This window comes from Neomonachus schauinslandi, chromosome 1 (genome assembly GCF_002201575.2).
Source record: "Neomonachus schauinslandi chromosome 1, ASM220157v2, whole genome shotgun sequence".
NCBI classification, from domain to species: Eukaryota; Metazoa; Chordata; class Mammalia; order Carnivora; family Phocidae; genus Neomonachus; species Neomonachus schauinslandi.
In genome coordinates, this window is record NC_058403.1 from 154151859 (window position 1) to 154168401 (window position 16543).

The 16543-nt window shown below is 38.8% G+C and overlaps 2 protein-coding genes across 4 annotated transcripts in view; one reads left to right on the top strand and one right to left on the bottom strand.

Annotated features, from left to right (window-relative positions):
- Positions 1 to 16543, bottom strand: part of ANO10 (anoctamin 10) — a 226720-nt gene that overhangs the window by 172133 nt on the left and 38044 nt on the right. For all 3 annotated transcript variants that reach the window (XM_044920851.1, XM_044920854.1, XM_044920849.1), the window contains exon 9: positions 15787 to 15969. In XM_044920851.1, the coding sequence (XP_044776786.1) occupies positions 15787 to 15969 (183 nt within the window). The remainder of the gene's footprint in view (positions 1 to 15786; positions 15970 to 16543) is intronic.
- On the top strand, positions 6419 to 8090 carry LOC110569679 (septin-7-like). The gene is given in 2 exon segments (XM_044920857.1): positions 6419 to 6797; positions 6800 to 8090. Coding segments are annotated over 2 exon segments (1254 nt in total). The 5' UTR covers positions 6419 to 6448; the 3' UTR covers positions 7705 to 8090.

A 16543-nucleotide genomic window follows, 5' to 3' on the forward strand; every position in this document is an offset into this window, starting at 1 on the left:
GTAACGGGTAGCAGCTGGGGCAAACAAGAGACTAGCCAGGGAGCTCAAAAGGGCAAGCTGAGGAATGAGACATCCAAAGGGGGTTTGAAAAGCTCCAACATTTTTCTGGAAATCTAAAAGACCAGGCACATGCATAGGCTCATGCATAATCTCAGGAAAGATCTGAGAAGGCTCTAAGATCTCACCTCCGCATAAGCAGAAAGTGAATGCTAAGGCAGAATTTTAAACTTCCTGGTTTAGTGTTGAAGGCATGCCCCACCACAAAAACAGAGACCTAACAGACATCTGATGAAGGATAGAAGCAAAAAAATGTTCACCTTTAACCCAGTAGGCTGACCTATGGCCTGCATAATTTTGATAAGGATCAAATTAAGTGCTGGTTGCTACATTCTTAAAGGGTCTCATGTCTGCCTGTATATCTCACTGATAGTTAATATCGAACTGAATGATAAGCACTAGAGAAATCTTGCAAAAGTAGTGTTACGAGTAGAAATTTGAAGAAACATTCATGATCTAATACTCCCTACATGTCCTCTCCCCCTTGAGCATTAAGCATATAACCACCAGATTCATAAAGCAAAAGTGTAAATCTTTCTGCCCGAAGGTCCTGTCCCTATAGACAGAAAGCACCTTTTTGCACCAAAAATGTCTCAAGAATCTTTCTTGACTGTTCACTTGCAGCCCCACATCAACATCTACATAACACTGAACCCAACAACAGAATACTCATTCTTCTCCAGTGCACATGAAACATTCTTCAGGTTAGATGAGATGTTAGATCATAAGACAATTCTCAACAAATCTAAAAGGCTTAAAAATCATACAAAATATCTTCTCTGACCACAATGGAATGAAAGTGGAAATCAATAACAGAAGGAAATTTGGGAAATTCACATATTTTATGGATATTAAGCAACATACTCCTAAGAAACCAATGAGTCAAAGAAGAAATCACAAGAAAAATTAGAGAATACTTTGAGATGAATGAAAATTAAGATACAATATATCAAAACTTATAGGATGTTGTGAAAACAGTACTCAGGGAGGAGGTTCATAGGTATAAATGCCTTCGTTTAAAAAAAAAAAAAGGCAGATCTCAAAACAACTAAAACTTTCACCTTAAGAATCTAGTAAAAGAATAGTAAACTAAATCTAAAGCAAGCAAAAGAAATAAATCAACACAACAAAGTTTTATAGATATATATGATAATTTATATAATATATATTTTATTTTTTAAAGATTTTATTTATTTGTCAGAGAGAGAGAGAGAGCACAAACAGGGGGAGTGGCAGGCAGAGGGAGGAGCAGGCTCCTCACTGAGCAAGGAGCCCGATGCAGGGCTCAATCCCAGGACTCTGGGATCATGACCTGAGCCTAAGGCAGATGCTTAATCAACTGAGCCACCCAGGCATCCCTAAATATATATTTTTATATAATTAAATATAGTCATATCAATAAATACAGAAAAAAAAACAAAATCTGATACCCTTTCATGATAAAAACACTCAACAAATGAGTAATAGTAGAGAATTTCCTCAAACTGATAAATAGCATCTATGAATCACCACAGCTAACATCAATACTTAATGGTGAAAAATTGAAAGCTTCCCACCTAAGATCAGGAACTAAACAGGAATGTCTGCTCTTAACTCTTCTATTCAATACTGTCCTTGGGGTTCAAACCAGAACAATAAGGCAAAGAAAGAAAGAAGAGCCATCCAGAACAAGACAAGAATGTCTGCTCTAACTCTTCTATTCAACACTGTCCTTGGGATTCTAACCAGAACAATACGGCAAAGAAAGAAATAAGAGCCATCCAGAACAAGAAAAGAAGTAAAACTATTTCTATTTGCAGAGGACATGATATTATATATAAAAAACCCCTAAAGAACTCCCCCCCCAAGAGACTATTAGGTCTAATAATAAGCAATCTAATGATAAACTTCAGTAAGGTTGCAGGATATAAGATCAACATACAAAAATCAATGGTATTTCTATAAACCAGTAATGAACAATCTCAAAATGAAATTTAAAAAGAAATTCATTTACAATAGTATCAAAAAGCATAAAACACTTAGTAATAGATTTAACAGAATGTAATATTTGTACACTGAAAACCACAAAGCATTGCTGAAAGAAATTAAAGACCTAAATAAATGGAAAGATATTCCATGTTTACGAATTAGAAAAGATGGAAATACTCCCCAAAGTGATGAATAGATTCAATGCAATCCCAATCAAACTTCCAACTGCATTTTTAAAAGAAATGGACAAGCTAATCCTAAAATCATAAGGAATTGCAAGGGACCCAGAATATCCAAAACAATCCTGAAAAAGAACAAAGTTAGAAAAATCACATTTCCTGGTTTGAAAACCTACTAAGCTACAGTATAGTACTGGCATAAGGATAGACATGTAGAGGAATAGCACTGAGAGTCCAGAAACAAATCCATGTATCTATAGTCTTATAATTTTCAACAAATGTGTGAATATCATTCAATGAAGAAAAAAATGATTTTTTTTAAACAAACGCTGCTAGGACAGCTGGATATCCACATGCAAAAGAATGAATCTGGACTCCTTCCTCATACTACCTACAGAAATTAATTCAAAATGGATCAGACCTAAATGTAAGAGCTAAGTCTATAAAATTCTTACAAGAAAATATAGGAGCAAATCTTCCTGTGTTTAGGTAAGGCAATGTTTCTTAGAGATGACACCAAAAGAACAAGCAACAAAAAAGAGAGAAATCTGACTCCATCAAAATTAAAAACTTTTGTGCATCAAAGGACACTCAAGAAAATAAAAAGCTAACCCACAGAATGGGAGGATATATTTGCAAATCATATAGCTGATAAGAAATTTATATTCAGGGGCATCTGGGTGGCTCAGTCAGTTAAGCAACCAACTCTTGATTTCAGCTCAGGTCATGATCTCAGGGTGGTGAGATTGAGCCCTACATCAGGCTCTGTGCTAGGTATGGAGCCTGCTTAAGATTCTCTCTCTCCCACTCTCTCTCTGCTTCTCCCCCTACCCCTCTAACACTCTCTCTAAAAAAAAAAAAAAAATTATATTCAGAATATATGAAGAACTCCTGCAATGAAATAATAAAAAGACAGATAATCCAATGAAAAATGGGCAAAGAATATGAATACGTATTTCACCAAAGAAGAGACACAATGGTCAAAAAGCACATGAAAAGACGATCAGTATCTTTAGGCATTAAGAAAATGCAAATCAAACCCACAATGAAATACCATTTCACATGTATTAGCTGTGGCTATCATTAAAGAGAGGGAAGGGCGCCTGGTGGCTCAGTTGGTTGTGTCCAACTCTTGGTCTCGCTCAGGTCATGATCTCATGGTCATGAGATCAAGCCCCATGTCCAGCTCCATGCTCAATGTGGAGTCTGCTTCAGATTCTCTCTCTCTCCCTCTGGCCCTCCCCCAACTTGTGCACATGCTCTCTCTCTCAAATAAATAAATCTTAAAAAAAAAAAAGGTTACTTAAAAAGGGGGAAAAAGGCAAAACATAACAAGTGTTGATAGAGATGTAGAAAAAAATGGGACTGGTAGGGATGGAAAATGGTACCAACGCCTTTGAAAACAGTCTGGCAGTTCCTCAAAAAGTGAAACGCAGATATGACCTAGCCTATGGTAACGTATGTTCGTAAGAAACATATGTTCATACAAAAGCTTGCACACAAATGTTTATACCAGCATTATTTCTAACAGCCAAAAAGTGGAAACAATGCAAATGTCTATCAACTGATGAATGAATATATAAAATGTAGTATATCCATACAATGGAATATTATTCAACCATAAAAAGGAATGAAGTACAGATACATGCTATCTCATGGATGAACCCTGAAAGTGTTATGCTTAGTGAAAGAAGCCAGACACAAAGGCCACATACTGTAGGATTCCATTACATGACATGCACACAATAGGCAAATCCACAGAGACAGAATGTAGACCGGTGGTTGCCAGAGACTGGGTTAGCGGCTGACTGCTTAATGGGTGTGGGGTTTCTGTCAGGGCTGATGAAACATTCTGGAATTAGTGGTGATTGTTGTAAAACCTTGTGAATTCACTAAAAATCATTACATTGTACTGATTCAAAATGGTGAATTTTATGGTATGTGAATTATATCCCAATTTTTAAAAAAAGTAAAGAAAAAAAGCTGATAGTAACAAGGAACCTCCTGAGAGTCACTCCAGCAGAAGCAGCAGATATACCAAAGAGGCCAAAGAAAGAAATCCACAGCAGAAAGTGGGGAAACAATAGAAACAGGAAGAAATCATTCTCAAACTATGTTTAAAAACCTTACTAATATGTTTTAAAAGATTTGGTCTAAAGGAAGAAAGGGGCAATAATCATTATATGCCCTCAACTTGGTGGGGGAGAAACATAAACGTAAGTATGAGGTAAGTTATTTAGTTATTTAATAATTGGACAAAGGAGCCTTCACTGAAGTAGGATGCCTAGGCGTTGGTGACTCTCACTTGTCACTTGAGTGACATCACAACTCTACAGGACCCAGTGACATGCTACTCAAACTCCTCACTCCTCCCTAGAGGCCTGTTGTTCACAATGCACGTTTATTCTGACCCAGAGAAGCTGAGCAGCGCTCTATGCCAGGCAGTGAGTGAGTGACAGACCCAGCTTTCATGATGCCTCAGGCCAGGCTTGCCCACTTCCAGCATCCTCAGGCCTCCTCATGACCATCCAAGTGCACAGGCTGCAGCAACTCCAGCTTAATAAAAAATACTTGTCACAGTATTTTAAAGCAATATTAAGTATTAATATTCTATACTATATATAATATATATTGCTTTAAAATACTGTGACAAGTATTTTTACATGAGTATATTCTATATATTATAAAATATAAATGTATATTACATATATACTATAGATACTATATATACACATATATACTATACATTCTATATATTACATATTTATTATATATATAGACTATATTAGTATATGCATTATATAAATTATATAAATTACTTATAAATATATAAATTTATTTGATAATTTACATATAAATTATATATTATCTGAATATATAATTATGTTTGTATAATTTATATAATATATATTATTAAATATTTTATATATATTCTATATTATATAGAATAATTCTAAAATGAATTATTATAATTATTATTATGGTATCTCAGAGTCCGTCTTTCACCAAGACATGGTATTAGGCTCAACAGCTGAGCTTAGTGTAGGTCAGATTCCACTTCTAGTCAATTTCTTTTCTTGTTTTGTATTTCACTAAAATAGAAAATACCCAAATGTAAGTACTGGGAATGGTAGAAAGTGCTTCTTTCAGATGCTCTGGGTATGTGAACGGAGCATGAACCCAGGGACTTTGAGTTAGTCTCTGGCTGTTTTCAAGGCTCACATGTGCCTCTGGAGCTGGGGGGGTTGGGGGGGGATTAGCGCTCAGCTGGAGATTCAGAGGTGAGTAGTTTCTAAACCACTCTTTGGTTGCATTTGCTTCTGGAAAGTATTTCCTTATGCTGTGTTGCAGCATATAGATGAGGTTTTAAAATATACCCAGTGATATAGCATTGATTCATTTCTCTGAAAAGTGTAGAAATCAAGAGTTAGGAAAGAGTGAAAATCTTAGCTATTAAGCCATTTTCACCACAATTCAGTCTTAAGAAATCCTGGCAGCCTACATCCGGTTTTCAAAACTGCACTGTTTCAGTTCCGACAGTACAAGGTTGGGCCTCTGCAGAGATGTGTAGACAAATTCTCCTGGGTGTGCCACTAGGCAGCCTCCAGAAGGCATGCCCAAGTCTTCCTGGCATTTTTAGCATACAACACCCAGGGAGCCCCTACCCCACGGAGCAGCGCACTGCGCATGCTGTTTCTATCTCACACAGGAGTGAGTGTAGTATGCACATGTTAACACTTTATCGGTACTTTTACACTTCTGAGCCAGTAAATTTAGCAAAGCAGGGACATACTCCAACAGCAAGAAGGAAAAAAAAATGCAAATTCGACAAAGTAAATAACTGCATACTAAAAGAGAAATATATTAACCAAGACACACTCTACCCTATTAGCTGCAAGTTAGCAAGGACCAACTAAGACAAACTTACAAAATTTTAAGAACAAAGCAGTCATTAAGAATACTTTCTCTGAAATTATAACTAATTTTACATATCTATTTACTAAATGAATGAAAAAAAGTTTCAGGTTTCAGGTGATCCATCCCACTGGCTCCTCAAACCAGCCCTGGAGAAACACCATGTCTGGGAGTTCCCTACGCTGAGTATCGGACAAGGAAAGAAAGTATACTGAGGGCAACAAGCAGCACACAGACATCAAAGGCTGGCCATTCTTCTCCTAAAACTGTTCCTCATTCCGAGTGCGAGATCTGCTGCTGCTGAGGAGAGGAGCGTCAACAGCAGCACCATGGTAGCTCAACAGAAGAACCTTGAAGGCTATGTGGGATTTGCAAATCTCCCAAATCAAGTATATAGAAAATCAGTGAAGGGAGGGTTTGAATTCACACTTATGGTTGTGGGTGAATCTGGACTCGGGAAGTCAACATTAATCAACTCATTATTCCTCACAGATTTGTATTCTCCAGAGTATCCAGGTCCATCCCATAGAATAAAAAAGACTGTACAGGTGGAACAATCCAAAGTTTTAATCAAAGAAGGTGGTGTTCAGTTGCTGCTCACAATAGTTGATACCCCAGGATTTGGAGATGCGGTGGATAATAGTAATTGCTGGCAGCCTGTTATTGACTACATTGATAGCAATTTGAGGACTACCTAAATGCAGAATCTTGAGTGAACAGACGTCAGATCCCTGATAACAGGGTGCAGTGTTGTTTATACTTCATTGCTCCTTCAGGACATGGACTTAAACCATTGGATATTGAGTTTATGAAGCGTTTGCATGAAAAAGTGAATATCATTCCACTTATTGCCAAAGCAGACACACTCACTCCAGAGGAGTGCCAACAGTTTAAAAAACAGATAATGAAAGAAATCCAAGAACATAAAATTAAAATATATGAATTTCCAGAGACAGATGATGAAGAAGAAAATAAGCTTGTTAAAAAGATAAAGGACTGTTTACCTCTTGCTGTGGTAGGTAGTAATACTATCATTGAAGTTAATGGCAAAAGGGTCAGAGGAAGGCAGTATCCTTGGGGTGTTGCTGAAGTTGAAAATGGTGAACATTGTGATTTTACAATTCTAAGAAATATGTTGATAAGGACACACATGCAGGACTTGAAAGATGTTACTAATAATGTACACTATGAGAACTACCAAAGCAGAAAACTGGCAGCTGTGACTTATAATGGAGTTGATAATAACAAGAATAAAGGGCAGCTTACCAAGAGCCCTCTTGCACAAATGGAAGAAGAAAGAAGGGAGCATGTAGCTAAGATGAAGAAGATGGAGATGGAGATGGAGCAGGTGTTTGAGATGAAGGTCAAAGAAAAAGTTCAAAAACTGAAGGATTCAGAAGCTGAGCTCCAAAGGTGCCATGAGCAAATGAAAAAGAATTTGGAAGCACAACACAAAGAATTAGAGGAAAAACGTCGTCAGTTTGAAGATGAGAAAGCAAACTGGGAAGCCCAACAACGTATTTTAGAACAACAGAACTCTTCCAGAACCTTGGAAAAGAACAAGAAGAAAGGGAAGATCTTTTAAACCCTCTACTGACCACCAGTTACATATTAGTTGCCAATATGCCAGCTTGGACATCAGTGTTTGTTGGATCCGTTTGACCAATTTGCACCAGTTTTATCCTTAATGATGGATTTAACAGCATGACAAAAATTATTATTTTTTTGTTCTTGATGGAGATTAAGATGCCTTGAATTGTCTAGGGTGTGTGTACTTAGAAACTAACAGCTCTAAGTACCTTTCCTACTTTTTTTTTATTAAACAGATGTCTTCAATTTAATGCAAGAAAACATTTTACTGTTGTACAATCATGTTCTGGTGGTTTGATTGTTTACAGGATATTCCAAAATAAAAGGACTCTGGAAGGTTTTCATTGAGGATAAATTGCCATAATATGATGCAAACTATGCTTCTCTATGATAATTATAATACAAAGGTTCCATTCAGTGCAGCGTATACAATAATGTAATTTAGTCTAACACATTTGACCCTATTTTTTGACACTTCCATTGTTTAAAAATACACATGGAAAAAAAATCCTATATGCTTACAATGCACCTAGAGTTTTTTTATAACAACCTTCTTTTGTTTATTTGTTTGTTTTGGATTCTTTAAATATGTTATTCTCATTTAGTGCCCTCTTTAGCCGGAATCTCATTACTGCTTCATTTTTGTAATAACATTTTATTTAGGTATTTTCCATATATTGGTCCTGCTAAAATAGAATATAGCATCTTTCATATGGTAGGAACCAACAAGGAAACTTTCCTTTAATTCCCTTTTTGCACTTTATGGTAAGTAGCAGGGGGAAAAATGAATTTATAGATCATTTCTAGGCAAAACTGTGAAGCTAACAACCAACCTATTTCTACCTATGTGCCGTCTCTTTATTTTATTAGAAATGGGAATCACGGCCTCTTGAAAAGAAAAAAAGTCACCGTTCTGCATTTAGCTGTATTCATATATTGCATTTCTATATTTTTTTGTTTGTATTGTAAAAAAATTCACATAATAAAAAATGTTGTGATGTAAAAAAAAAAAAAAAAAAAAAACTGTTCCTCATTCCATATCATATTAAATACCTGAAAAGAATTACCATGATAAATAACATGGGGACCCTGCCCTCAGCGATTGAGAAAGGAAAATTATTAATAAGTGGCACAAAATCCTAAATAAAATACTGACATATTCAACCTGACAATGTGTATTTAAAAATACTGAACAAGTGGAGTTAATCATTTAAATGTACACTTGGTGTTCCATTAGGAAATTTATTATTGTAAATGAAAATATTAAATAATGAAAGGACTTTATTTAATATGATAGTCTCAAAAGAAGCAATAAATGAAGAATTTGATAAAATTTAACATCCTTCACAATACAAACTCTTAGTAATTAAGGAAAAAAAAAACATTTTTAAACTGATAAAAAGTTACCTACCCAAAACATGTGACAAACGTGATACTCAATGATGAGAAGACAAAAAAAAAAAATCAGGAACAAGAGAAAGATTCCTGTTGTAACTACTTCCGTCCAAGTTATACTGAACATATTAGTGAACCCAATAGATAATAACTATCAAGATGGAGGAAAAAAGAAAACATCCATTATTTATTTATAGCTGAAATATCTGTCTACATAGAAAATCCAAGAAAGTGGATTGGAAATAATGGGAGGATTCAGCAAGGTTGCTGGATAAAACATACAAAAATCAACAGCATTCCCATGTACTAGCAACAACCAATTAAAAACTATTTTTAAAGGGGTACCAGTTATAGGAAAAAGGAAAATCTCAAAGTATCTACCAGCAGATAACTTATACATTACAAAGTGAAAAACAGCCTCTATAATCTGCCTATCACCAGGTCAACCAAGGGATCAAACAAGGTAGCTCCACACAGGGGGCAACCTGACATCATGCCCCCTGATAGGGTACAATGATGGTACCTTTCAGTAACCGCTATGCTTGAATCTTATGAGGAAACAAGGGGACCAACTGGCTGCACCAAAACCAATGCCTTGAAAAACAAAAAAGGCAGGGGGGTTATTCCAGATTTGCAGTTTTCAAGCTTTTTGGTCTTTGAAGCCCTAAACTCTTTTTTTAAAAACTTTTTTATTGTTAATCACCATACATTACATCATTAGTTTTAGAAGTAGTGTTCCATGATTCATTGTTTATGCATAACACCCAGTGCTCCATGCAGAACGTGCCCGCTTTAATACCCATCACCAGGCTAACCCATCCTCCCACCCCCCTCCCCTCTAGAACCCTCAGTTTGTTTTTCAGAGTCCATCGTCTCCCATGGTTCGTCTCCCCCTCCATTATCCCCACCTTCCTTCTTCCCCTCCTGCTATCTTCTTTTTTTTTCTTAACATATATTGCATTATTTGTTTCAGAGGTACAGATCTGAGATTTAACAGTCTTGCACAATTCACAGCGCTTACCAGAGCACATACCCTTCCCAGTGTCTATCACCCAGCCACCCCATCCCTCCCACCCCACCCTCCACTCCAGCAACCCTCAGTTTGTTTCCTGAGATTAAGAATTCCTCGTATCAGTGAGGTCATATGATACATGTCTTTCTCTGTTTGACTTATTTCGCTCAGCATAATACCCTCCAGTTCCATCCACATCATTGCAAATGTCAAGATCTCATTCCTTTTGATGGCTGCGTAATATTCCATTGTATATATATACCACATCTTCTTTATCCATTCATCCGTCGATGGACATCTTGGCTCTTTTCACAGTTTAGCTATTGTGGACATTGCTGCTGTAAACATCGGGGTGCACGTACCCCTTCGGATCCCTACATTTGTATCTTTGGGGTAAATACCCTGTAGTGCAGTTGCTGGATCGTATGGTAGCTCTATTTTCAACTTTTTGAGGAACCTCCATACTGTTTTCCAGAGTGGCTGCACCAGCTTGCATTCCCACCAACAGTGTAGGAGGGTTCCCCTTTCTCCGCATCCCCGCCAACATCTGTCATTTCCTGACTTGTTAATTTTAGCCATTCTGACTGGTGTGAGGTGGTATCTCATTGAGGTTTTGATTTGGATTTCCCTGATGCCGAGCGATGTTGAGCACTTTTTCATGTGTCTGTTGGCCATTTGGATGTCTTCTTTGGAAAAATAGGTTGCTGCCTGTGTTCTCCTTTAGGATTTTGATGGACTCCTGTCTCACATTGAGGTCTTTCAACCATTTTGAGTCTATTTTTGTGTGTGGTGTAAGGAAATGGTTCAGTTTCATTCTTCTGCATGTGGCTGTCCAATTTTCCCAACACCATTTGTTGAAGAGACTGTCTTTTTTCCATTGGACATTCTTTCCTGCTTTGTCAAAGATTAGTTGACCATAGAGTTGAGGGTCCATTTCTGGGCTCTCTATTCTGTTCCATTGATCTATGTGTCTGTTTTTGTGCCAGTACCATACTGTCTTGATGATGACAGCTTTGTAATAGAGCTGCAAGTCCAGAATTGTGATGCCACCAGCTTTGCTTTTCTTTTTCAACATTCCTCTGGCTATTCGGGGTCTTTTCTGGTTCCATACAAATTTTAGGATTATTTGTTCCATTTCTTTGAAAAAAGTGGATGGTATTTTGATGGGGATCGCATTGAATGTGTAGATTGCTCTAGGTAGCATTGACATCTTCACAATATTTGTTCTTCCAATCCATGAGCATGGAACGTTTTTCCATTTCTTTGTGTCTTCCTCAATTTCTTTCATGAGTATTTTATAGTTTTCTGAGTACAGATCCTTTTCCTCTTTGGTTAGATTTATTCCTAGGTATCTTAGGGTTTTGGGTGCAATTGTAAATGGGATCGACTCCTTAATTTCTCTTTCTTCTGTCTTGTGGTTGGTGTATAGGAATGCCACAATTTCTGTGCATTGATTTTATACCCTGCCACTTGACTGAATTCCTGTATGAGTTCTAGCAGTTTTGGGGTGGAGTCTTTTGGTTTTTCCACCTAAAGTATCATATCATCTGCAAAGAGTGAGAGTTTGACTTCTTCTTTGCCGATTTGGATGCCTTTGATTTCTTTTTGTTGTCTGATTGCTGTGGCTAGGACTTCTAATACTATGTTGAATAGCAGTGGTGATAGTGGACATCCCTGCCGCGTTCCTGACCTTAGGGGGAAAGCGCTCAGTTTTTCCCCATTGAGAATAATATTTGCTGTGGGTTTTTCATAGATGGCTTTTATGATATTGAGGTATGTACCCTCTATGCCTATACTCTGAAGAGTTTTAATCAAGAAAGGATGCTGTACTTTGTCAAATGCTTTTTCTGCATCTATTGAGAGGATCACATGATTCTTGTTCTTTCTTTTGTTAATGTATTGTATCACGTTGATTGATTTGTGGATGTTGAACCAAACTTGCAGCCCAGTTTGAAGCCCTAAACTCTTTTTTTTTTTTTTAGATTTTACTTATTTATTTGAGACAGAGAGAATAAGAGAGAGAGAGCACATGAGAGGGGGGAGGGCCAGAGGGAGAAGCAGACTCCCTGCTAAGCAGGGAGCCCGATGTGGGACTCGATCCAGGGACTCCAGTATCATGACCTGAGCCAAAGACAGTCGCTTAACCAACTGAGCCACCCAGGCGCCCTGAAGCCCTAAACTCTTAAAAATGAGGACACCAAAGGCCTTTTGTTTGTAGGAGTTCTACCTACACTGGTCAGATTCCACTTCTAGTCAGTTTCTTTTCTTGTTTTGTATTTGATATTTACCATATTTGAAATTAAAACTCAAGACTGTAAAATAATATTTCTCATCGATTCATTTAAATAAAAACATTAATCAATAAAATACTGCTTGAAAAGTAATTACATTTTCTAAGACAAAACATTCAGTGTAGAGAGTAATACTCGTTTATGTTTTTAGCAAATTTCCTACTGTCTAGCTTACTAGAAGGCAGCTCATTTAGTGTGTGGCAATATGCTGCTCTAATTGGAGTATTCATCATGAAAATTCATACTCATGCAGCTATGCAGTTGGACGTGAACTGGCAGTTCACAGGAGAGGGGCACAATGAAGACCGAGGCGCTACATGGCCTTAGCCCTGTGGCTGGCGCAGCAGGGTCAGAAGACCCTAGCGGACTACCCCTAGTGGGGACATTATGAAGGTTTTCTTTTTCCTTACTTTTTACCCTGTCCTGAATTATCCAAGTTTCCTATAGTGCATAACAAGTATTACTTTTATAATGTTTTTTTGTGTTTCAGTCAGATTGGTTTTTTTCCCCAAAACTTGGTAATATTATTTTAGATTCTCATATAGCAGTCAGGATGAGCTTTACAGAAAACACAATTCTAAGTTCACTGACTTCAGGGAGGAGAAAAATACACCAAGAGGGAAGAAACAGTGCATAGGAAACAACGACCTAGATCAAATGTGACCAAAAAGCATGTCCCCTCTCCCAGTACATGGAGTGAGTTGAAAGAGCAAATACTGGGTTGTCACTCCAGTAGAGAGAGTAGAGGGGGACATACAGGATAGGAGGGCGAAACGCATCAGATCACACAGGGTCATGCAACAGGTCAAGGAGAAGCAGTGCTAACCCAGCATTCACTCACAGATTCAGGACCCGCAAGAGAAACTAGTGCACTATTTCCTTTCCTTCACATCAGAGAGCCTGTGCTCAATGACAGAAAGACTCTCAACTGGAAAAGCAAAGTCTTGAATCTTGATCCTGATTTACTTGCCAAGTGATTAACAACATAGAGCTTCATTTGCCTTTTATTAACACGGGAAAAGCAATGCTTATCTTACCTTCCTTCACAAAGGTATTATCAGATGTCATCAAGTGCCAAAAAGGTGAGGTGTAAGATTCTGGCAGTGTCACCTTATTAGCACACAGTTCTTAGGTGACTTAAAATTGCTAGGGCGAGGGGCATATTGCTTGAATTACTGTGTACCATTCACTGAGCCAGGGGAAAAGGAGAAGAAACTGGTCTAGAGAAGAGTGTGAATTTGGTTTGGAGGACTTCAGGGGATGATGTTGTTTGCCCAAATAATTCAGAGAAAAAGAAGAGATGAAAGCAGATTCTAACTGATTACAGGAAGAGAAGTAGGGAAGTAGAGATAATAATATGGAGAATTATTTCAAGAAACTGTGAGGGGTAGGAAAGACAGGACACGAAGAGCAGAAGATGTGAGGGTCTGCTTGGTTTGGGGCAGGAGGGCTGCTGACAGGTGGGGTAGGGCGAAAGGGAAGTGGGAGATGGGGGAGCTCCAGGTGGGCACTGGGAAAAGAGGCCTCTAAAAATGAGAGGGGATGCAGAGGGGATGGAATAAAGAGCTTGGGGGAAAGACTGCTGGTTGGCTTCCATAAAAGAGAGAAGGATGAAAAATAAATACAGCCAGAAATACCACTCCCCAGAACAGGCAAGGAAAGGATTCAGACAGCGTGAATTAGATGGAGTTTTTAGGCCACAGTAAGCTAGCCCTCAACCAGTTCAGACAAGATGGCACCACACTGTGCAAATGTGTTCCTTTAACTCTTCTTGTGTGTGTATATGTGTGTGTGTTGTCTGTGCGCATGTGCATACATGCACCTGTGTTTTCTCTGACACTTCACATATAAATATAAATCGTGTTACTGGTCAAGTGTGCTATAAATTTATACTTTGAATCACATTCTCCCCCAAAGACAGCAGTGACAGAAAATGCTAGTGCATATACGTATATTTTCTTTTTTTTTTTTTTTTAAAGATTTTTTATTTATTTATTTGCGAGAGAGAGAATGAGAGACAGAGAGCATGAGAGGGAGGAGGGTCAGAGGGAGAAGCAGACTCCCTGCCGAGCAGGGAGCCCGATGCAGGACTCGATCCCGGGACTCCAGGATCATGACCTGAGCCAAAGGCAGTCGCTTAACCAACTGAGCCACCCAGGCGCCCGCATATACATATATTTTCAAGAGAGGCCTATCACCACTCAAAAACTAGAAAAACAGCTGTACAGGTGAGAAATGGAACAAAATGCAAGGTGGTAAGCAGGAACCTGGCCAAGGGAGGCAGCCATATCTGCATCCATGGAGCAGGGGACTAAGGCATCCCGCTCCAGTGCAGCATCACTGGGGCCAGGCTGTTTGCACAAAACCAGGAGCTAGGACAGTGGAACACTGTCCCTGAAAGGGGGCTGAAAAAAGCCACAGTTGCCGCTCTGGAACTATAGCTTGGGCCAACAGCACGCTACCTTACTGGCTCTCCAAAATCCCTGAGGTCATCACAAGGTGGGAGCTCTGGGCTACAAACACCTGGTTCTGGACTAAGGACTTAGCAGCTCAGGGGATAGTTGTGAAAATAAGGGAGGGAAAAGTGAGCAGAGAGAGAATATACTCCTCCTCGAGATGAACGTACCAACTAAAACTCGTACACACATGAGAAAAGCGGGCACATAAGCCAAGAAACTCAAATGACGATTCATCAAGATGGAAGACAAGACTAAGAGAGTTTGCCAGTAAGGGACCCTCGCTGATGAGCCACTGCAGGGTCTATTTCCCTCAGAAGGGTCCCACGCCGAGAAGGAAGGTGCAGGATAAACAGTGACCTGGGGCGGACAGGACCCCGACAGCCCTTGCCCACGAACACACGGTCAGGTTGGGGAGCTGTTACAAGTGGCCACAGAGCCGGCAGATCCCTGGTGAACTCAGACCGTTTGTATTCACCATGCCAGTAAGTAATTTAAACTAGAAATGACTCTGCCGACTGGAGCTCCAGTTCAGCAGCGGGCTTCAGGGTCCTGCAGGCGCTGGCAGCGCCCCAAGCCGGCAGGTGCTGCCCCTCCGCAGCCTTCCCATCCCTCCCTGGCTCCTGCGTCTTCGCAGCAACGGCCGGCCGCCTCAAGCCTCCGCAGAGCAGTGACAGAACTGGCCAAGCCCCCACTCTGCTGCTGGTAGGCACGACTTCAGATGTAAGGCAGCAACACTTCAATGCCCAGTTCCACCTTTTTTTAAGCTTTAACGTAGCTCTTGGTGAGGACGCTGGCTGGCGGGAATGACACTTACAAAGTAGCCACATCTGAGACAGTGAACCTAGACACACTTGTTATGCTCAGTGCATGACTGTTACTCCCTTTGAGTCAATGGTTATTTCAGCAATATTCAAACTTACCAAGTAGGTTCCCATTTCTTTTTCCAGGACAACTTGTTCATATACTGTAGCATCGATGTCCGCTTTTAATGCCTGCACCTTCCTCTTCACCTGCACATGGTGCTTCTTTTGGAGCCAGTAGGGAAGAAGAGATTCCGTAATTTGGTTAAGGATCTGGGAGGTAATGAGGAGAGTGGCCAAGCTCTAAAAAGAAGCACACAAATGGAATCTGACAATGTAGCTTAATAAGATCACATGTATACATATCATATGTATAATCATGTAGTAAATAAAATGGAAACTTAACAAATAGTATACTATTAATAAAAACTAGTATTGGAAAAGCTAGGTGCTAGAATAATGTTTCCAATTTATTGTTTTTTCACAGTTAAGACATATTAAAATACAAAAAAGTTGCAATATAAATAAGATTATAAGAAATCAATTACAAGTTGGCAGGGGAACAATTTTACTTAAAATTTGTGTTTTTTGTCATCTCATCCTTGCTACAACATAATAATCTACATGATATTGCCAACTTTGAAAAAAAAAAGCAGTTTGGCCAAACTTAAAAAAAAATTATAAAACGAATACATCCTCCCTCATTGGAGAAAACTTAGAAAAGAGAAAAAGCCACCCATAATTCCACAAGCATGATGGAACCACTGCTGACATCGTAGGATATTTCTTTCCAGTCACATGTAAAAATACAAGTAGTCCACGGACTGTTGTTGACTTTATTATTCCCAACTTTCACTACTATAAATGCTGCTCCCTG